At 39.5% G+C, this 23844-nt stretch overlaps 2 protein-coding genes across 4 annotated transcripts in view; both read left to right on the top strand.

Moving 5' to 3' along the window:
- Positions 1-4474: 4474 nt before the first annotated feature.
- On the top strand, positions 4475-18012 carry LOC117407062 (splicing regulator RBM11-like). Of its 3 annotated transcripts, none has more exons than XR_009329339.1 (5): positions 4475-4542; positions 7379-7541; positions 8370-8451; positions 9796-9889; positions 16789-18012. XR_009329339.1 is itself a non-coding variant. In XM_059028668.1 (5 exons), the coding sequence occupies exons 1-5, from the start codon at positions 4601-4603 to the stop codon at positions 17098-17100; spliced, it is 756 nt and encodes a 251-aa protein (XP_058884651.1). In that variant the 5' UTR covers positions 4508-4600; the 3' UTR covers positions 17101-18012. The 3 variants fall into 3 exon arrangements, 2 of the variants coding, with proteins under 2 accessions (XP_058884651.1, XP_058884652.1); XM_059028668.1 differs by having other exon boundaries at positions 4508-4705; XM_059028669.1 differs by having other exon boundaries at positions 4508-4953.
- A 699-nt stretch (positions 18013-18711) lies between these two features.
- Positions 18712-23844, top strand: part of LOC117407203 (multidrug resistance-associated protein 1-like) — a gene marked incomplete at its 5' end in the record, with an annotated part of 34218 nt that continues 29085 nt past the window's right edge. The window contains 5 exons of the mRNA XM_059028667.1: positions 18712-18795; positions 19620-19681; positions 20036-20168; positions 20725-20885; positions 21169-21346. Of these exons, the coding sequence (XP_058884650.1) occupies positions 18712-18795; positions 19620-19681; positions 20036-20168; positions 20725-20885; positions 21169-21346 (618 nt within the window). The remainder of the gene's footprint in view (positions 18796-19619; positions 19682-20035; positions 20169-20724; positions 20886-21168; positions 21347-23844) is intronic.

The raw sequence follows: 23844 nt of genomic DNA, 5'->3' as shown, positions 1-23844 counted from the left end.
GCCACCCCAGCTGGAGGACCCAGCCAGTCTTTTCCCCTGGTGCTCATGGTGCGGGATGCTGGACCATCGATGGAGATCCTGCCCAGAAGTGCTACCAGCGGACTGGTGTGGGCTCGGTGAAGTCTATGGCCACAACTGGGCAGGACGCCCCTACGCCCTGGCCCAGGAGGAGGCAGATGACGACGGGGAGTTGTTTTTAAAAAGTCTCGCGGCAGAGTTGTGCACTGGCTGTGGGGCATATGGGCACACAGTGGCCATCTGCCCCACGCAAACAGAGGGGAGAAGAAGGAGGCAGAGAGGAAGGAAGACATGGGAGGACGAGGAGTGGTGCACCCAGTGCATGCAGTACGGGCATGAGGAGCACCACTGCCCGGAGGTGTTACCAGACACAGACCTGGAGTGGGAGGAGCCCGAACGTCCTGCGCCTGAGTGGGAGGAGCCCGAACGTCCTGCGCCTGAGTGGGAGGAGCCCGAACGTCCTGCACCCAAGAGGGGGGAGTCGGTGCGTCCAGAGCCCAAGAGGGGGGAGTCGGTGCGTCCAGAGCCCAAGAGGGGGGAGTCGGTGCGTCCAGAGCCCAAGAGGGGGAAGGCCCAACGTCCACGGTCCAGGTGTCCACCAGCAGAGGGAGACGAGCTGCCGTTCCCGCCTCCGCCAGCAGAGGGAGACGAGCCGCCGTTCCCGCCTCCGCCAGCAGAGGGAGACGAGCCGCCGTTCCCGCCTCCGCCAGCAGAGGGAGACGAGCTGCCGTTCCCGCCTCCGCCAGCAGAGGGAGACGAGCCGCCGTTCCCGCCTCCGCCAGCAGAGGGAACCGGGCCGCCGTTCCCGCCTCCGCCACCAGAGGGAGCCGGGCCGCCGTTCCCATCTCCGCCTCCCGACGGTCCGCTGCTGCTGCCGTCGCCTCCCGACGGTCCGCTGCTGCTGCCGTCGCCTCCCGAGGGTCCGCTGCTGCTGCCGTCGCCTCCCGAGGGTCCGCTGCTGCTGCCGTCGCCTCCCGAGGGTCCGCTGCTGCTGCCGTTGCTTGGGGTCTTCGGGGATCCTGCTTCGCCTGGAGTCGCTACACTGTGGCCGGAGCCCCACGGAGGGGAGTTGCCGGCCATGAAGAGGGGGAGGGAGGTCAAGAGACCAGCTCCCCCAGCGGCACGTTCGCGGCAAGATAGTGGGTGGCTGGAGCCCTGGAAGAGGGAGCTGCCGGCCACGAAGAATTGGGTGGTGCCGGACGTCCCACCATGGCCACCCCCATGGACACTGTGCTTCCCCCTCTTCCGGGACTGAGACTGAGGGGGGAGGTGGCCATTTAGGCCATGTTGTGCTTGGCACAAGGGGGGGGATATGTGACGGGGGACTGCCATGTCTTTATGATCATGGTTGGGACTGGCAGGGAGGGGGTTAAAATTCCTCCCTGCCAGGAAAACATGTGAGAATGTGGCTGGAGCCCTAATTGATTAATTAGCAATTATTGATTAATTGGGCTCCAGCCACAGGGGATAAAAGCCAGGGGAGAGGCCCTGGCTAGGAGAGAGTGGTAGAGAGAGTTCTGGAAGGAGAAGGAGTGTTTTGTTTGTACTGTGTTTTCTGTTCCAGTGAAGGCAACGCCCAGCCTGGAAACTTTATTTTGTAAGTTTTTGTTTTGTGTTTGTATTTTGTGTTTGAAACCTTTTTGTTTGGCCCTCGTGCTGGTTTATTTTGTATTTTTGTTTATTAAAAACTTTATTTTTGAACTCAATACTGTCTCTGAGTCTCAAACCTCGGTCAATCCTGTCACAACCTGAAAATAATGTATGTGTCCAGGCACATTACAATCATTTATTTAGAGACAAACAGATCTAATTCAGCTGTTATCTCTTTAATGTGTAGGTGTAAGCATTACACTCTTTTTGTTTTTAGTAAACTTTTCCATTTATGGACCAAATGTACTAATTTTGATAACACCTGCATCTTTAATATTTGCATTTTGATATTACATTTCAAAGGACTGTCTAGCAGTTTTTACTTTTAGTGCTGTTAGTGCTCACAAAGGTTAGAAGTTGTAATATAACAATGACCTATATCTATATTTATATTACAAAAATACAAATATCATCCTGTCTCTTTCAGTCATCTCTGATTAAACAGGAGAGTCTAGAATTTCATTTTTAATGGGAAGTTTCATTATCTCAATTTAAGCTTATAAATTAGTTACCATATGTACAAGAACACATTAATAAATAAGCTATTTTGTCTGACATTATGTACTTGGTATATCATCTGTATTCCCCTGTTAAAAGTTAGTTTCAGAGCTGACAGCCTTTGATAGGGATGATCGGTTGGCAGGTGCTTCCATGTCCAAGCCAGCACAAAGTTCCTAAGCCACTTACCACACAGATGCCAGGTTTGATGCTAAAATTATTTGGGGATGAAGGCATATTTTTAAAAGCTATTACTCCAGTCTTTAAATAAGTCCTATTTTTTTAGAATAAACAAAACTATAACCAAATAACTAAGTAGACCATATAATTCAGGGCCTGAAATATCTTAAATATCACAGTTATATTATTTATTCTTCTTCTTGTTTAAATTCACTTTGTTACAATTTTCTTTTTCTTTTTTAAAACTCAGAAGCAGAAGAGCTCTTAAACATCTTCAATGTAGTTAAATTTGCCCTCCACCCCACCCCTGCAACACTCTTACATGACGTTGGTAAAGAGTTGGGAGTTGTAAACAAACTGGGGCTTTTATCAAAGCTGTCTTTCTGATTAACCAGAGTGCTAAGAAGCTGAATTATAGCTGAATGTGGTAAGCAGACACAATAATATTTTAGTGTATATATGATTGAGTGAGACGCAGTACTTAGACTCTGATTTTTCCAAGCATTACATATTTACATGTTTCATTTTTCATAATGATTTAGTAAAGTCTGTTGTCTAATTGCTTTGGTTTATATAGCTAGGTTTATATGAACGGGAATAATAAGTGCTTATGAAAACAGTAATAAAATACCTCCTGATACGTGCTTCAATAATCATTTGCTATACATGTTTTGAAAGAAATTGCACATTCATAATTTTGTACTTGTTGAATAATGAAAGGTGAGTTTAAGGTCCACACATCCAGCAAGAAAACTACAAGAAAAGCAGACAATAAAATGCTGTTTGGTTTTGCTAGGTCAAATTGCATTACGTTAACTTGAAAGCAGAATCTCTGTTTGCTTTTGAATGAATAAAGATAGCTTAAAAAGGGGGAGCCATTATGTCATTATGTATTTTAGTGCTAAACAGCTTCACTGATTGTCAAGCAAATATGAATATCAAGTTATCTTTGTTGGTTTAAAGGCGTTGTTGCTCATTAGCTGACGCCAAAATGTAAAACTCTCAGGCTGATGTTGAATACCATTTTCCTTAATACGAAACTAAAATGTGGCTTTTTCGTGTATGAATTTTCTTTTATCTTACATGTTAGAGAAAGGAAATAAATACCATGAATGATAAGGCTGTGACATGTTGATCGATGCCTGGGTAACATATTCCTTTCACACAATTCAGTGTTTGGATCATGGTTGCTGCTCTGGCCTATGGTGGGATGTTAGTGCTTATAGGCAAGGTCAGCAGGGTGGACCTTGATGAAGTCACACACTTCCCCGCCATCAAGGGTATTGTTTGTAAATAAAAGGTAGGTTGGGGATGTAGAGAATGAAGTTGCAACGTGCAATACATGTAATATAAACCCAATTCAAACTACCTTCATACCATTTTGCTACCATTAAAAAAATAACATGAGAAATGACGATTTCAAATCACTTTCAATGCAGTCTGATAGCGAGATGGAAACAAGACATAAACTATGACTAATTAGCCAGCAGGCCAGTAAAAAAAAAGTGATGGGGCAGCCAAGGCTAGTTTTATATGTACTGTATTCATGTTTTTCAAGCTGTCCCCATAACAAAAATGTCTATACAACATCTGTATATAACACTTTTGATGATAATCTAGCACAGGTTTGGCAATGCTGCACCAAATAAGGCATATTTTGGCACAATCCCGCATAAAAATGCTTTACATTGCAATATTTGTTCTATATCCATTAGCCACTGCTGATCTTCTATGGTCCAAATTCTGCTAGTGTACATACAGTTTTTAACACTTGTAAAAATTAACTTAAATACTGTTTTCATTGCTCACTGCAGCTCAATTATTTCAATTGTCCTTCATGTCTTCTTAGCATCATATAAGGTAAAGCACTGCAGTCTGTCTGTACTGCAGTGTAAGGCAGAGTGGCATAGCACCATTATAATTATCATATTTGTGAACAAATTATTTAAAAAAAAAACATGTACATCAATCTAAATCTATAAAATAAATATATGCTTTTGGGAATGGCACTGAACCTTAAACAATAAACGCTGAAACAATCACTTCTTGATTGTGAACAGCGCCCTCTTGACTTTTGCAAACTACACATATATGGATGTCGTAATGTTTGGTCATTTTTACGGCAGGAGCTGTCACTCTGGAAACGGGTAGGAGGGTACGCTGAAGAAGGCGGAGGCATTGCAGTACTGTTGCTGCGTAATTAGTGTTATTGTTTATAATAACAGTTTAAAACTATTTATATTGTATTTAACTTATGTTAGCCATGTTTAATAACCACAACGAGGCCGACAGAACCATATTTGTAGGGAATTTAGATAGCAGTGTAAAAGAAGAGATACTATTCGAGCTTTTTTTGCAGGTATTGCTGCTGTGTGTGATGCGATGGAGTGCCCGGTGTTAATTTGCTGTATATATACCAAAGTACATAAATGCGTGTTCGGTGCATAACATTGTTTGCAAGTTTGAAAGGCGTTTATTGGATGTGAATACGAATGCCAGCTGTCAGATCAACGTGTCCACTGTGAGGAAGGCCAGTTTAACCATGTCTAACTTGAATTTGTAGACCCGAATATCGTCATATCTAAAGTCTTTATGGAGACCAGCAAGGTGCTGTTTTTTATTTACTTTTATTCTTAAAACCAGTTTGCAATGGATTTTAATATGTAGTCGTTTTAGCACGTCTTAGTCATACAATTAGCAAGTAATGCATTTAAAGTTTAACTAGTCATTTGAATCAATTAAGAGTAAAGGATTGGAAATAAAAGTGCAGTCGTTTATAATTATGATGAATCTTGTGTTCTTGAAATGTGAGGGCTATTGTCTGGTATAATGCCAGCAGGTGCCATGATGAGCTTCCCCACACAAGTGCACCTGAAGCCTGACTTGCACACCCCTGCCATTCAGTCTTGAACTCTCTGAAAGTAGAGTCTGTCATTTGTGGCAAATTATTATGATGTGGTGGACTGGTGTTCAGTGGGGACTATCTTATACCACCTGGGTCAAAGGCTGAACCCGGTGAATCTGCCTGCTGTCATCCAGCCCTCCACCTTACCTTTTTATAACCTGGGGTTCAGTATCCAGAAATTGAATGCTGACTGTGCTCATACAAAGAAATGTTATAAAAGTAATGATGATCTTGAAAAGGAGTTACTTAAAATTAAGTTTCAACTAATATAAACATGTTAAAACATGTTATTGAGGTGTGTTAGAATAATGTGGGTAAACCTCATCAGGGTTTGTTTATGTTCCTGCTAGAACTGCCACCTTTTTTTTTTAAATTTAGTCGTTGCCAATTATTTTTATTTTCTCCCAATTTTGAATGGCCAATTATTTTTAGGCTCAGCTCACTGCTACCACCCCTGTGCTGACTTGGATGGGCGAAGACGAACACACACTGTCCTCTGAAGAGTGTGCCGTCAGCCGACCGTTTTTTTTCACACTGTGGACTGACCATGCAGACACCCGAGCTACAGCATCGGAGGACAACGCAGCTCTTGGGCAGCTTACAGGCAGGCCTTCAGGCGCCCAGCCAGACTACAGGGGTCACTGGTGCACAGTGAGCCGAGGACACCCTGGCCAACCTAACCCTCCCTCCCCCGGGCGGCGATCGGCCAATTGAGCGCCACCCCCTGGAAGCTCCCATCCTCGGTCGGCAAAGGAATAGCCTGGACTCGAACTCACAACGTCAAGACTATAGGGCACATCCTGCACTCCATGCGGAGCGCCTTTACTGGATGCGCCACTCGGGAGCCCCCTGAACTGCCACCTTTTAAAGATAATGAGGGTTTCAAGTTTAAAACTAATTTATGTTGGGTCTAGCCAAGGTTACCAGAAAAGTGGCATTTATCTGTGTCTGACACATGTTTAATTTGCTCTGGAGGAATGAATGTCCATTCTTTCCCTTCAGGGAAATCTGGGGTGGAAATCTGCCGCATAGCCTGTTCTTCAGAATGGCTTAATTATGATTGTAATTTGTGCAGTTTTGTATACAGAAGCACGTGTCAACCGATCACCTGCTTTCAGCCTACTATCAGTTTGACTAATCCAAGTCTGCCATTTGTCATATGCTGGCCAGTATAGCTTTGAATACCGCTATGTTATGGATACCATTAGCATAGGAGTGCAAACAAAGGTTTTCTAACTTGATACTTGCACTAGCAATGCTGTATTATCACTGGCCCCTCCTCTTTCTGTTGAAAATCTCTTGGCTCTTGTATACTTCAGTTTGTATTAGGCAGATATTCTAAAGACAGTGCAACAGATGAAAAGTTGTCTGCTTCCTGGTACCCATCACGTCATGTGTTATAGTTCAAACTCAATCTACTGTAGCAGCAATCAGACTGTGATTTGCAGGAAAGATACCAGGATACAGAAGTCCATCTATAGCATTTTCAATATTTGAAATCCAAATTAAACTAGTGAAGAACCAAAAGATGTATATAATGCTAATAAGAGGTAATGAAATGTATTTAATTTAAAACATTGGTTAGCACTCCTGCAATACATTAATATGTAATGCAAGAGGTAGCCCAGTAACATTGAAATGTCTTAGTGATACAGGACTTATCAGCTTCAGCTACTGCAGACTACATTTTCCAGCTGTTTAGCTGGACACAAGAAAAAAATAATAATTTATGTAAAACCTGGACAGGCTGAATCCCTAAATCTATAAAGCTGTAGAACAGCTACCTGTAAACATAAAAAAGCTACTATATGTTGATGCATCTGACAGCTGGATCTGTTGTAAGTGTACTGATGAGGCATTATCCAAGTCTGCTTTCTTTGCTACGACTCAGAATAATTCCAGAATTGACATTTTGATGCCTGAATGTTATTTATATAATAATGTTGGATAACTTCTACTGAAAAAGTATAGGTTTGTTAATTCATATTAATTCAGTTTGTTTGGCTCAAAGAATGTAGCGATAGTGAATAGATTATCTGCATATGTGACAATACAATTTCCTCTGCACCTATAATTGTTTTTTGTCATGGAGTGATCATGTAAACATTTGCCTTTTTTTTTTTTTAGGCTGGACCTTTGACCAGAGTTACCATTGCAAAAGATAAGGATGGAAAACAGAAATCGTATGGCTTTGTTTGCTATAAGCACAGAGAGGCTGTGCCTTACGCCATAGCTTTGCTGAACGGAATCCGTTTGTACGGAAGACCAATCAAGCTCCAGTACAGATTTGGTGAGTTATTTTTGTATGTTATTATGTGTTGAACGTGTATTTTTTTTATATTAGTACCATCCAACTGACATCCTCTGAATTATCCTTGTGGTCGGCAGGAACAAGGAGATCTGTAGTTCTTCTTTTTTTTTTAATACAAATTACAAGTCTGAACCTGTGTCAGGGTCACAGGATAATTGATGAGGCTATTATGGATCATTAGGGAAGGGCCCCATCTGCTGCAAAGGATTGTTGCTCTTCTCTAATGATACAATTTTCAGGCTTAAAGGCAGAAGTGATTGGAAAACCAGTGTTGTTAGTTAACTGTGGCTTCCATAAAAAAAAACAGATTTAATTGTACTTGCCTTATTTCAAATAAAATTGCTGAGTCAACCACCTGCATATTGTAATTTTGGTTTCTTTGAATGAGGTTTTTAGTAAACCACCTGTCACCCAGTGGCAGAATGTAGTAAACTCATTTTGTTTCTCTGAATTGAAAGCTTAATCCAAAATGTCTTTAATCGCCTCCTTATGCAACTAGAAAAATACAGCCCTTTCTCCCCAGCAAGGGTATTACCTGGGAGTCCACTATGCCAAACTGTATAAGTCCCTCTACTGGAGAGATGGGAATTTAGAAATGTACTGTTTACCAGTAAATAACCCTCTAATGGGAGGAGACTACTTCAACTGCATATGCATCTATATTCTGTACTGTAAATGGTTCCAGATTAGGTGTTGATATTTAGGTTTAAGGTGAAAATCAATAAAACATTCACACTTCAATTTGTTTGATACATGAGAAAAATAAAATGTGAACAAAATAAAAATCTATTTTCTTTCTTTTTATAGGCAGCTCTCATACACCTGATGCAGGTTGCTCTTATCCAGGTTCAGATAACAGCCCATGCAGAACTCCTCAAGGCAGTTGTAGGTGGGTGTTTCATAATACAAACAGGGGGGTCTAATGCACATCTCTTGTCCGTGAACCCATTACAGTACTTGTAGTAAACATACAGCCTAATGTTTAAGGACAATGTGTGAGTGTGTTATTGAAGCATCCTCTAGTTCTACTTTTTTAACTGATAGATCTTATTACAGAAAACAAAATGTTAATGTTTCAAGGTTTCAGATAAGTAATTCACTCATTTAGGAACATGTATATTAGTCAGATTGTTTTTAATTTTACAAAACAAATCTGCAAATTTAGCACTGGCATAATTTGCTACAAAGATGCATTCTATAATTTTGGAATATTGGTATTATCTACACAAATGCCATTGCCACACTGTTTGTTAAAACATCATACAGTACCATTTGTGTACTAATATTGCAGGATTTTATAAGCACTGTAGACAGTGACCTTGGCATTAGTGTGTGATCCAATATAGTTGTCATATTGAGGTTGAGTGAATTTTTAGGTTTTAGGCAAACTTTTAGATAATGGGTCCTATTCACAAAGCTTTCACTTCATTTAGCAGACTTTTTTTTATCCAAATCGACTTACAGAGACTAGGGGGCGAGCAATGCATCACCTGCTGCTGCTACCTTCGTTTTATGTCTCATCCAAAGGAAATTATCTATTGAAGTCTGGAGTAATATTTAATTTTTTTTTATTTTTATTAAAAATTTAGTTGTTGCCAATTATTTGTATTATTTTTTTCTCCCAATTTGGAATGGCCAATTATATTCTAGGCTCACCTCCCCGCTACCACCCCTGCGCCTTCGCCACACCCCTCGGGGGTGGTGAAGATGAACACATGCTGTCCTCTGAAGTGCGTGCCGTCAGCCAACCACACTCTTTTTTTTTCACACTGCAGACTCACCATGCAGCCACCCAAGAGCTACAGTGTCGGAGGACAACGCAGCTCTCGGGCAGCTTACAGGCAAGCCTGCAGGCGGCCAGACTCCAGGGGTCTCTGGTGCGCGGTGAGCCGAGGACACCCTGGCCGACCTAAACCCTCCCCCTCCCGGGGTGACGCTCGGCCAATTGTGCGCCGCCCCCTAGGAGCTCCTATCCATGGTCGGCTGTGGAATAGCCTGGACTCGAACCGGCGACGTCCAGGCTATAGGGCACATCCTGCACTCCACGCGGCGTGCCTTTACTGGATGAGCCACTCGGGAGCCCCATGGAGTAATATTTTAATTGCCTATAAAGAAAACAATTTTAAGACACTTCAAGGAATGCATGTACAGTTATTTTTATTTATCACTCATAACACAGCTTGACTGAACTCTAGTGCTGTATATTTAACTCGATGTGATATATTTTTTAAAGGAATGATGGTTATCCTGAGGTTTCTCTGTTCCCAACTCCTCCGTTCACAGCCAACACTTGTCTATCACAAGAATACTTCTACTGGCAACATATGGTATGTTACCCAACATCAAGCTCTTGTATTGTACAATAATATGAAGTTGCTTGATAATGCCAGTGTGGCAAGGCAGGCTGTAAAGTAGATGTATTCTAGTTGTGTATTGTGGTCCATTTTACATGCATCGTGATATATTTATACAAGACAGCAAATTGCATCTCCGTTCAAGTTATTACTGCTAAAAACAAAGTATCATCCGCTCAATTCTGGAGAGCCTCAGTTCAAAAGAGATCCTGCAATAGACCAAGGATGTGTGACACTGGTGCCTAGCATAGCAGATGCGATTCAGCTATACGTCATTTCATTACTTAACAGGGTGGTTATTTTAAGGGCCCTGTGCAAAGGAAAATGACAACAAAACACTGACATAATAATTGACAATAATTAAACTGCTCCTCTATGCAACTAAGTTGTTTCTTACTAGTTTTAAACATTCATTGTTTCCCAAGTGCTTCAAAATAGGGTCCTAATGGCTGGTTTCACAGACCCACTACCACCTATTCCTAAAGTTAACAAGGCAGTTCAAGATTATTGCTAATCTGGCTCTGTGAAATGTGTTTAAATATTTTTTGTGACAGTGGTTAATCGTTTAACCATTCCTATAAATGTTCACAGTATTAAAGTACTGTAATGGACAATATATCATAATATCTTGGTTATTACCAGGACAACACTGACACTTTGCAGTGTTCATGATAGATTAAGGGCACTTTCACACCTAGTTCTTTTGACCCTTTGATGCAGATTGAAGTGCATTTTGGTTTGTTTGGAGTCATATGAAACCTCAGAGAACCACATAATCGTACCAGGGTGCGCATCAAACCAAGTGAACTGAGATCACTTGAAATGGTGGTCTCGGTTTGCTTGGAAGTGGACTCGGTACGTTTGCCACTTTGCTCCTTTTGAATTTTTTGCAATGTGAAACCAAACGTACTCCAGTTCACTTGGAAATAAACCACTCCAAACAGCGAAACAAATTGTAGAAGTGGCGTACTTCACCAAGCACCAAGGAAAGTGACTCGCTACTGTCACACATACACAACACAGGGCTGGTCAAAACCCCCACACACACAGTACAGTGACACATACACACCAGACAAGAACACCATAATGTCACATGTACACAACAGCACATCACTAAAAAAATAATGTGGGGCTGATTTACAACCCGGGGCTATTCAATGAAATTACGCAAATTCCTGTGCTATTGCAGCATACACATTCTTTAAGCATAATAGCAAAACTGTCACAAGGCAACGAAAAGTCATAGGAAAAATATGAAATGGCAATTGAATAATTATTTAGCACATGTATTGCATCTTGGTTCATTATAATTGCGCCATAAAAACTTGCTGGGAAAACATTGTGCCAAGACAGACTGGTACAGACATTGGTGTTGCATTTGCACTGATCTATCTGAATTAGTAAACAGGTTGTTTATATCTGTATCTCAGCATACTGTCACACGTACACTATTATTATTACTATTATTATCATTATCATCATCATCATCACCATCAATAACAGCTAAATTGCAGTTTGTTGAATTTGCAATATTTAAATATTTTCTCTGGTAGAAAAAGCTGTGGTCAATAAGGCACGCGTTGCTTTCAAACAAGCAAACTTGAATTCACATTAAAAGAAACGGAAGTTCGCTTGAATTTTTCTGATGTGAAATTAACCAAAGCAAACTTGAAAAAAATGTGTTGGACCATGATTTGAATCTCTTGCAAGTGAACTAGTTGTGAAAGTTCCCTAAAAGAGCACAGCTGCGGGGCTCCCGAGTGGCGCATCCAGTAAAAGCACTCGCTAGAGTGCAGGATGCGCTCTATAGCCTGGACGTCGCCGGTTCGAGTCCAGGCTATTCCACAGCCAACTGTGGACAGGAGCTCCCAGGGGGCGGCGCTCAATTGGCCGAGGGAGGGTTAGGTCAGCCAGGGTGTCCTCGGCTCGCCGCGCACCAGCGACCCCTGTAGTCTGGCCGGGCGCCTGCGGGCTTGCCTGTAAGATGCCCAGAGCTGCGTTGTCCTCCGACGCTGTAGCTCTGAGGCGGCTGCACAGTAAGTCTGCAGAGTGTAAAGAAGCGGGCGGCTGACGCCACAAACTTCGGAGGACAGCGTGTGTTCATCTTTGCCCCTCCCGAGTCAACGCAGGGGTGGTAGCGGTGAGCTGAGCCTAAAAATAATTGGGCATTTCAAATTGGGGAGAAAATAATAAAAACTAATTGGCAACGACTAAATTAAAAAAAAAAAAGAAAAAAAAAAAGAAAGAGCACAGCTGGGACATCAATTACTTCCCTTGCCACACCTAACTGACAGATCTTATTCCAGTGAGGATTAAATAAAGGAGTGCTAGCCAAGGTTTATTGCCTCTTATTGTATTCGTACTACAGTCAAACCCAACATTATGCATTATGCTGCAGTCCAAGTATTTACTGTTTCTTTGATGTTTTACTTACTTCAGGCCAACAATTAATTATTTTACTTCAATAAGAAAACACAGAACCATCAGGTTATAACATATTTAGTTTTTTTTAAAAATATATATTAGTAGTACTTTATATATAGTTAATAGTACTTTTTGTCTGCTACACGTTTGTCCTAAAATATTGAAGTGTGTTTGCGTGGTTTGTTTAACAGAGCTCTAAAGTCACTATACATGGTAAAAGACAATGAAACCTGTCATATTAATAGTATAATAATTTCTGACCTCCCTTCTTGTAATAGAGTAGTTTATTGGAATAACCACTAGAGGGCAACAAGTGTGTACATCTTGGGTCGACAAGCAGTCCACGTTAGGTGAAGCTGTAATTAAAGATTGCTTGAACGTTAAAACCTGGATTATCGTTATTCCCACGGTATCGCACTTCGGATGATGAGCCAGACATCCCTTCAGATGATCTGAATCAGATTATTTAAGCGATTTTCTTTGTAAAACTACTAAACGGTTTTGATTAACGCCGCATTCACACTCCGTCTGGTTCATTTAGTTTGAAACATTGTATCAATGTGCTTGCTGTTCACACTTGCCAGGAAGCAAGGGGACAGAGTTTTCACAATGCTTTCAAGTGCCCTTGGTTCGTTGATATGGTGTGTGAACTGGATGTTTACAATATGTTGCAAGGTACTGTAGATTGAAAGATGGCAGCTATTGATGTGTTGCTCTGGTTTTTAATATCTCATGTTTTAGATTGTTACATATTGCTCTGGAAGAAATCACTAGGGGAGAAATCACCTAATGTGAAGTGGAAAAGCCTGCAACCTGCTCTCCACACAATCACGTCAACCGGAGGCTTGAAACCATTGTTAGACTCGGACATTGGTGTTCTTAAGTAGATAAATAGAATGCTTATTCTGTAGCGCGGGATACAGACAGTTCTTAGCACAGCTTCACAGAATACAAATGGCAGGTAGGCAGGGGTACTCGAGTTGTCCTCGGGAGGGGGGTACGCGAGACAAATCCTGTAACGGTGGACAACAGATTTTTTTTTTACCACATTGTAGTACTTTGCGACTTACCAATCCAATTAACAGTGTTGAATCTTCTTTCAAATAAAACCACATGTGTACTGGTGTACGCTTCCTTTCTGTTGGGCAAGGTTTACTCTATAAACACCCAGCCGGCTGCTGACAGTGAGTGAGCGCTGAGAGCACACTTGGCTAATTTACATATTTAAATAGCAGGGCCGTGGTTCAGTCTGTAGGCTAAAAATAAATAAATAAATGAAATAAATAAAAATATTGTAATTGTATGATGTTGCTTCATTTAAAAATGTGTAGTATTTACTAGGTACATTTACTTTCTGGAGTTTAAATGTTCAGTGTTTTATTTAAGTTTATGTTTTTTAAATAACAGTATTATGGAGTTGAGCAGGCAGCTGGGCCGCCCTAGATAGTGAAATCACTCACTCGTTCTGCGCTAGAGCTGGAGCGATCTTTATCTTTATCTTGCAATGCTGTATGTGCTTTATGTTTTCCATGTACAGTAATTGGCTGAACTCTAGTCCCTCCTCCTTCCCTGTATGTATTCTGTTCAAGCAAATCGAGGCTTTTTTCTTTTTTAAATGACCCGCTTAGCAGCGTAAAGGAATATCCGGTAGAAAGTGTCCTGAGGGTATCAGATGATTCTAGGGCATTTGCCAAGCACTCCCACCTTTCACTTTCAGGGCTTGTCAACTCTACGAAATCAACCCACCCTGACCCTGACCCTAACCTTAAGCAAACCCAGCCCTAAAACCTAACCCTAAGCGAATACCTAACCATTAAAAATCACCTGATGCCCTCAGGACACTTTCTAGTGGATATTCCTTTGTACTGCACCCACTTAAAGCCTTTTGTAACAAAGTCCTATTGGTTCATTGTAAAATACAGAATAGCATACTCTCTGTGTATGGGCTGCATTGTTTACTAATCAGGGTGTAGTTTTACTGTAATCTGTGATAAAAAGCTGGCCCGTCCATTGGTAGGTAGGCATTTTTTTTTTATTATTTTCAGTTAACAACAATGATTACTTAAGCCTAGTAATTAGAAAATACTTTTTTTTTTCTTTTATCATAGGTATATTATGACCCTATCTCAGATGGGGGTGCGCAGTAGACTAGATTTTTTGGAAAGGGACTGCGGGGCCTAAAAAGTTTGAAAACCACTGCTTTAAGTGATCCTGCTAGTTAAGATGTTTGAACTGCATAAGTCACCGCTCCTGATGAGCAGACATACTGACACCTCCAAAAAATGTCCCCACGAAACCACTGTGCTTATATATGCGGTACAACTCTACCAACTTGTAACGTTTTACTCATTTTATATAAACACTCTAAATATGTACTATTGTATATTTTATACAAAAATACATTCTTAATTAACAATAACAATAGCAAAAATAAATTATATTTTAAAAAAATCTTTAAGCCATCTTCCGGGTAAGCTTTTGTTTATTTTAAACAGTGACGGTTTTCCATCACAGTCGCCACTAAACAAAGTAATTTGAGAAAAGACAATACATTTGACTATTTTTGTGAGGTTTGTCCAGTTTGGCTTGGATTGTGGTATCCTGATCAAATGTCCATGTACAGTAGTCCATTGCATATCTGACTGTGGTGGGACCAGAGTAAGGGAAGATATTTTAAAAGTCAGATAAATGAATCCTGTTTTTAATACCATGATACACAGCTGTAATAATGACTATATTCACACAATTATTGTTTTGAGATTCAGCTTTTATCAGGGATCTCCCCTAAATCCCTTGTTTAGAAAGATACAGGGTATTCATGCTTGTGACAGGGTAGCCGTCTACCTTGTGGGTGCGTGCATTCGCTGCTGAGTGACAGGCTTACTCACTGTTCAGTTGAGAGAGAGAGAGACACACACACACACACACACACACACACTATTTAGCCCAGTTGGCTCTGGTGTTGCAGCCGTGAGGTAAAGAATAAATGGAACCTTTTTATACCTGACACCCCATTGGAACACACCTATCTGCTGAATGGATTCTACACTTGGTAATCATACACAGCAGGCAGGCTGTCCAGGCAGCGTCAGGTACTTAATGAATTAATTACAATAAATACACACTATTTACAATATACATTTACACAAAAAAAACACTTCATGTGCAGGGCTACTGTCCTGCCACCGTGTTGTATACACTTACATTAGTGTCGGGTAATTTACACAGTAGCAAAATTCATACGTTTACAAAAAAAAAAAAAAAATCAATTGTAAGCACTGGCTTTCGGTGTCCTGTATCCGGTTTGAATTAGCGCTGTGCACGTGGGCGACTTTGCTGAAGAGCTTGATCATGGCGGGTATGTGACAGGCGGATTACACAATGGATTACTGTAGTTTATGATTACCAGATTTCCACAGTGAAAAACAGTAGCAACTCTGAAGCCGTTAACAAAAATATCAGTATATAAAATAACACAATAATAATTTAAAAAATTAAACAGCGGGTGCATTTATAGCAGATCAAAACAACTCACTATTTTCTTTATATTGTCATCTAGTGAAAACATGTTAAATGTACAAAAAGTCAGATTAAAAAAAAAAATAGATCAGCTATTACCATTTAAACATATGGTATACACATAATCAGAATGGTTAAACAAATAATCAGTAAGATTGTATGTTTTACTTTTGAATGGCACTAACAGACAACCTAATACATTACTATTAACTTTCTGAGCATGCTGATACAGTGTTGTACTTAAAAAAAAAAAAAAAAAAAAAAAAAAATTAATAATAATACAATGGCAAAACCGGGATGTAACAATTTTACTTTTTCCGACCAAGACAAAAAATGAAAACTGGTTTGCAACTATTGCGACAGGCGCAACACTTTAGTAAACCTACCCCTTCGTCTTTATAATTGCAATACTGGCATACCATAAAAGTCACAGCAAGACTTATCAAAATTTTTCAGTGTACTGTGCATCATAAAACAGACATAACACACTTTCTCACAGTTTAGGTACAGTACAGTGTAACAATCACATTTATAATTTTTTCAACAAATGCTAATGTTTCCTTCAACCCCCCCCCCCTAACCTAAAACAGAGAATTGTTTCCTGTTTGTTACCCCATGGATGGTTGTGAGATTGAATTGCTGTGTCCCATTGTTTAAATATATTCATTTTACCAATATGTCCATAGTGTAATATGATTGTTCAAGGTTGCTAGTGTCTAGCAATAAGGGGTTGAATTGGACACTGTTAACCTCCTGACTGTGTTCTTAACAGAGTTAATACCCTCTAGTCAAGGTTATTTAAAATATGAACTTGAATTATCATAACAGTATTGGTATAGATGTGTATTAAAATGTAATATGCTTATTTTTCTAATGTTATATTTCTACACTATTTAAAGGATACATGCTTATGTTTTTATTCTTTCTAGGCATCAGGTTATGCAGCCCAGCAGTGTTCCTTTGATGCTCATATGGCTCAGCAGCAGTATTACCTCACTAATGCAATGACCCAGCAAGCCACAATGGTGCCCACGCCTGTGTTCCAAAGCACCGTGCAGGACATCAGAGCTGGCCCGAGTTATTGTATCTGGGAGAACCTACAGCATAACGGAAATGAAATGGAGCAAAACGAAGGACAGTTGGAAAACGACAGTGACAGAAGTAGAGAGAGACGTCATAAAAAGAGTCGTGTTTCCAAACATGCATACAGAAAGCACAAGACCAAGCAGAAGTCAAGCTGATCTGTTTGGATTTGCAACCCTGTCTTTAAACACTGCACCTTATTTTGTAAGGCATATGAAAGCCTTAAAATAATATTTCTTTTTTTAATGTCTTCTTGGAATAACAATATCAATGTGGCAGTGTTTCAAATGGGTGAAAGGGTTATCATCTGTTGTTTATTTTTCTATATAGAGAATGTTAGTAGAATGAATTGTAATGTTTCACATTATTTGTTCTTGTAACTTTATATTTAAGTACAAATATATTGTTTTATATTATTGCATCACATGCTGATGGTTTGTTACATTTTGGCATTTAAAGAACATTTGTTTATAAGATTTATTTAAAAAAAATGTGAAATTAATTCATACAAATTTGTTTAACCAATTTGAGGGGAACACTGTTTTGGCAGTAAACTATTATGTAAAGAAGTTGTTTGTAATTTGTTGTTACTGGGCAGCAAATCTAAAAAGAGAGAGTCTGTAGAAGAGTATCCCTGCACAGGGTGGGGCACAATGGATGTAGGATTCAATAAGACAGATGGATCCGGACCAATGTCCCTTTATCCTAAAAGTATATATGATTAATTTCAGAAAACTTTTCTAATCACATATCTTTTACTCTGGATAATGAATTTTAAAATGTCATACAGTACAAGAAAACAAATTTCCTTAGATTATGTTATACAGTTTTTTGCAGGATGCTGTTATGACTGGGAATAATTTGCTGCTACTGGTATTTCAGAAATGCAGCTGGAGAGTAACAAATGTATGTTTTCATAGACTTGTACACATTGCATTTAGGTTAACATGGTTGGCATACAGTGTATCTATTCGCATAATATGTATTGTCATGGGAAGTGTTCAGCAGCAGGGTGCTGAGAATGTGTTATTTAATATATATATTCATCAAATTAAAACAGAGAAAATGTTTTTTTTTTGTATTTATTTTTATTGCATATTTTTAAGTTTTGAAAACACAAGTAAAAGTACTTTTTTTAATGCATGGACTATGCATATATGCAGCATTTATCAGTAAAACATATACCTACTGTACAGTCAGTGGGCACCACTAAATCACATGGTTAATAATAGCTGTAGCTTTTATTTGATTGTCTGGGCATACACAGTTCCAAATAAACATGGATCTATCCATTTTAAGGCTACAGAGACCAGTACTTGCCTTTTGTATCAAGTTTGCTGCAAGCTCAGTTCTACCACAATTCTACCACATAAAAAAGTCCAACAATCTTCAGTTCTGCCCAGCTGTACATGAACTTATTTAAAATGTAATTTACATGTAGCGAAAAAAACGCCCCAGAGCACCACTCTCATTGGACGCCACTGTAACTGCATCACGTGAGGATAGAGCGTGAGGCAGTCTACTCTATGCACAGTCCTGCTGTAACAAGGAATATACTGTATCGGCACATGACGTTAGGCTGGAAACAACACATAGGGAATAAGCGTGTAGGTGATCAGAATCGCTTTAATTAAATAAAATACATACTTACCGTAACTGCGTGAGATTTGATTTGCATTACTGAAAGAAAAAAAAGTAAATAAGCGATTTTCGTATTGTAGAGTCAAGGACTGACGAGGAAGTCGTATAGTCCTGTCATTATTTACTAATCGTATTGTTGTAACGCAACCAAGCTGGCGAAATCATCTTTGTTTAGAAATGGCTCGCACGAGAAACAGTGTATTGGAAACAAGGTAAGGAAGGTGAATCAGGCGTGTTTATTATTATTATTATTATTATTATTATTATTATTATTGAAGTGGTTAGGGTAACTTCTAAATTAGATGTTTAATAATGAATTTCCTTAAACTACTGATCAGTATTTCAGATTCACAGGGTAGTATTGAAAAAGGCTTATGTAATGCATTAATCTAAATGAAATGTTAACGCAGTTACACATGGTGGAGATTACAATCGCCAAGGTGATAAAGCGAGAGTCATGCAGGGTAAGGATTGGCAGTTTTACGAACACGGGGGATTGTGTCAATGGAGCATGCATTGGAGATACAGTATTAGTCAATAGCAGTGCGAGTGGGTACGATACAGTACAATCTATGCAATATAAGGTTGTCAACCATGCCGAATTTTACAATTATATTTAATATGTATAATTGCTATTGGCAACTTTGTTTAAATGCACTGTCATTCACATGAATGATTTGTTAAACAAATGGAATTCTACAATATCATATATAAAAAATGAGTCTTCTAGTTGGAAGTCAGATTCAGTCTCAATAGGCAAGGCCACAGATCTGACAGATTGAAGTGAAAGTACCTTGTAGGTCTTGCAGACTTTCCTACTTGTTAACTGTGCCAGGCTGCATAGGAGGCTCATTTGTACAACTCGCTGTAAACAGAAGCTTAGAAGCTTTATTTATAATTTAATTAGTATTTGCTTTTGGATATGGTGAATACCTGTGTACTGTAAGTACTGAAGTTAACTATGGGTAGATCAGGAAAGATCTCCTGAATTTTGGCTGAATGTTGTGTTTGGTTTTTTTCCTCATTGTTCTTCTAGAACCTCAACCCTGAAAGGAAAGTTTCTTTTTTCAGCAGGGTGACATACTGGTGGTTCAACAGGTAAGGATCTCCACTCCAATCCAATCCAATCAGCATTCATTTTTGTATTATTTTATAATACATTGAAAAATTTCAAATCTGTAGTGTGTTCTTTAAAAAGCCTTTTACAACATGACAAGTAAGGTTGTTCTTTTCATCAGAAAGAACACATTTATATAGGTAACAATCTGAGCTACAGTATGTGTAATTAAGCTCACAGGAGAGCCTGGCATGGCTCAGACTGAAATATTAATATTATTTCTATCCTTACTACACACCTGAAAAGATAACCTTAATCTTCTCAGTACAAGTGTTGGCTTGCATTTGCTGAGCCCTCTCAGAATATAATACAATTGTGTTGAATTTTCCTTGCAGTGTTATAACTTTAGGTTATAAGAGACCCTTGCAGAGAGAAGACCTCTTTGAATTAAGCGATGATGACTCATCTTACACTGTATGCCCCAGCTTTGAGAAACAGTGGAGGAAAGAAATTATTGGGCCAACTGAGGTAATTGCAATCATGCTATTCATTTTTACCTACTGAGACACATAGTTAATTTAAAGTAAGTAAAGTTGTCCTCTAACACTGTACAACTATCAAGAAACAACTAAGTTCCAAGTAGGAGCAGTGGGTGTGCACATACACTGCCTGGCCACTTCATTAGGACCTGTCTGCCTGGATTTGACACCGTCACAGTGGGGCACGTTCTCCTGGTATACCCATGAGCTCTTGATTACTCTGGAAAGCCATGAACAACAAGCAGATTATTAACACACAGTATCGAGAGTAACAGCATCTGAGAATATATGCCTGTCCCATCAGTACATATGTATGTCACACATTTTTACATGTACATACTGCTGATAGCCTGTAGGCGATCTACGTTTTGGTGATTTTATTTTGCATTTACAGCAGTTGGGACATATGTATGTAGCTTACATGTTTTCATTTGATTCTTAGTCTGAAATTCTGACATTTTCAAGTAAGAAAGGGTTATTGAGTGCTTGTGGGGCAAAACAAAGCAGTAAAAAGCTGAATAGTTGTGTAACATTTATTAAACCAGGTACCAAGAGAAGATGAGGAAAGCCTTTTGGGAAAAGGAAAAAACCATAAGCCCTCTTTGCTTCGTGCTTTATGGCAGACATTCAGAAGGCTTCTTGTTCAGATTGCACTTCTGAAAGTGTTGGCAGATTCTTTGGCTTTTATCAGCCCTCAGATACTCAAGTAGGTGATATTTCATTCAATGCAAATGTATATATATATATATATATATATATATATATATATATATATATATATATTGTTTTTGTTTTTTTTGGGATGTACACAAATGTTTAAATGATTATAAAATAAAGTACCGTAAACTGCTAGTTAAAATGTATGAATATTTAATTGTGGTGTATACCCATTTAGTGTAGAATTGTAGATTAACAGTGCTAAGTAAATTATAAGACAGATGTATGCAGAAACCACTAACTAGTTTGTTTCCTCGTGTCCATCTTTTAAGGCTCATCATTGCTTTCTGTGACAATCAGCCCATGTTCGATTGGAATGGTTCTACCTATGCAATTGCCCTTCTTGTGGCTGCTGCCTCTCACACCATCGTCCTCCAGATTTACCAACGCTTCAACATGCTGACTGCAGCTAAGATCAAAACTGCTGTGACTGGGGTGGTGTACAAGAAGGTGAGAATATTTCTAGTCCTGAGGCATCACACAACAATATGACCTCTTTTGTGTGGGGCATTGCATATCAACAGTCAAAAGCATTAAAAAAATATTGATACGCTCCTAAGTAAGTTTACATTTAGCAATGCTGCATTGGTAACTTCTAATTTGTTTTTAACCAACTTCATTAAACGCTGTGCCTGGGTGCAGTGGGGTGTGCAGCAAACTAGATTTCTGCACTTTATAATTCACTTGACTAAGTTAAGGGAGGTGGATGTAAGAGATGATTAACATCCAACTTGTTGACTTTCCTCGAGACCAAACAAGAAATTGAATGTTATCGCATTATCTACTAAATATGCTACAGCCTGTAGCAAAATTCACAGATTTCATGTGAATTCAAATATGGGCATTTAGGTCGTATTATATACAGAATATTCTACAGTGAACCATAATGATCCGTTATTTTGGGATGTGCACCTATAACAGTAAGCTACGTGTAACGTCTAGATCTAGCCCCACCTTCCTTGAGAGAAGTGTTATGTACGGGTCAGCATGGAGTTGGAGTTTGTGCTCACAAGTTAGTGTCAGTGATTATGATAATTGATATTTGAACCTTTAGTAAGTAATAAGATATGAGGTATTCTGTGTTGATTCTTTCGTGTTATTATATTACACAGCGAGACGCTCCATTGAACTATAACCAGTGGCTCATATATGTAATGTAACTCAAAAAATACAAGTTTGGTCTCTTTAATGTAAGTTTGGTCTCTTTAATATTACACACTTTCTTTCACACTAGAGGCACGAACATCACTGTACTTCTCTTATGTTTAGCTTTACTTTAGCCTGCGAGATTGTTGTGTGTAGGCATTCCTAATTAAAATCAAATTGTGTTTATCACTGAAATTGAATAAGTATTGCTACATTTTTTTTTTTTATACCGGTATTTATTTATTGTTAACTAGATTTTATTGTAGATTTTTTTCTGAGATCAAAACGTTATTCTCTTCCCGAGTAAAATTTAGAGCCCTGCGCTTCTTTGCCGCAACTGAATCGAGTTTAGATGCCATAGCTTAAAAACAGGTATATTCTGGTGACAGGTACCTGAAGCTCGAGCTGTAACCTGCTCTATTCAGACTCAGTCAGTTGTTTACGGATAAGATTGGCATTACATAGGATTTCTAACTAATGTTTGGATAGGATGAGACACTTAGGAAATTGTAGACACTGCTGACTAAGGGAAATGCTTTTGTAATACCAATTTAGGAAAGATCCTGTCCTAGCCACAAAGGAAATCGTTCTGTAATACGACCCCAGGTCTTTGCTCAAACTTTGTTTGGAGTGACCTCAAGCTGTTAACAATGTCATTATACCTGTTAAACCTGTTGTAGAATGGCTCTCCAGGACCGGAGTTGCCCACCCCTGTATATAGTTTCAGTACTGTCAATTTGACTGACTTTTGCCTTAATAATTCATTAGATAAAGAGCATTGTGTTTACCTTCTAGCACAACTTCCTGTGCTGATAGCAAATTTGTTTATCACAATCAAAGCCTGGATATGAAAAATTTGGACGCTTTCCACCGGTCGTGTAGCATAAATCGGACGGCATCTAAAATAGAATGTGTGTATATACACTACCAGTCAAAAGTTTTAGAACACCTCCATTTTTCCAATTTTTATTGAAATTTACGCAGTTTAATGTCTCAATGTACTCTGAAATTAAAGCATAGAACAAGTAAACAATTGGAGATAAAAAAGAAATCATGGAATCGTTTTGTTTAACAAAATTTAATCTAAATTTTTGACTCATCAAAGTAGCCACCTTTTGCAGATATAACAGCCGAACACACTCGTGGCACTCTTTCAACAATGGAAATCAAATATTGTTCAGAAAGTTCTTCCCAACACTGTTGCAGAAGTTCCCACAAATTGTAGGTTGCTTTGCTTTCACCCTTCTGTCCAGTTCATCCCAAACCAGCTCGATGGGGTTTAAGTCTGGAGACTGTGCTGGCTATTCCATGATTTGAAGCCTACCGTCTTGTTCTTTTCTTCTAAGGTAGTTCTGACATAGCCTGGAGGTATGTTTTGGGTCATTATCGTGCTGTAGGATGAACCCCTGACCAACTAGGCGTATACCAGAGGGTATTGCATGGCGCTGCAAAATGCTGTGGTAGCAGTTTTGGTTCAGGGTGCAACTCACTCTGTGCAAGTCGCCGCCTCTGGATCCAGCAAAAGAGCCCCAGACCATCACGCTTCCTCCTCCATGTTTGACAGTTGGTGTCACACACCGAGGAACCATCCTTTCGCCTACTTGACGGCGTACAAAAACCCTGCGTGATGAACCGAAGATTTCAAATTTTGATTCATCGGTCCATAAGACCTTCTTCCAGTCTTCAGTAGTCCACTGGCGGTGCTTCATGGCCCAGGCAAGCCTCTTTTTCTTATTTTGCCATCTTAGCAATGGCTTTCTTACTGCCACTCGACCTGTCAAACCTGCAGCTCGAAGTCTTCT

The sequence above is a fragment of the Acipenser ruthenus genome, chromosome 8, assembly GCF_902713425.1.
Source record: "Acipenser ruthenus chromosome 8, fAciRut3.2 maternal haplotype, whole genome shotgun sequence".
Lineage (NCBI taxonomy): Eukaryota > Metazoa > Chordata > Actinopteri > Acipenseriformes > Acipenseridae > Acipenser > Acipenser ruthenus.
The sequence above is the reverse complement of the archived record's forward strand: the minus strand, read 5'-3'. Positions and strand labels throughout refer to the sequence as shown.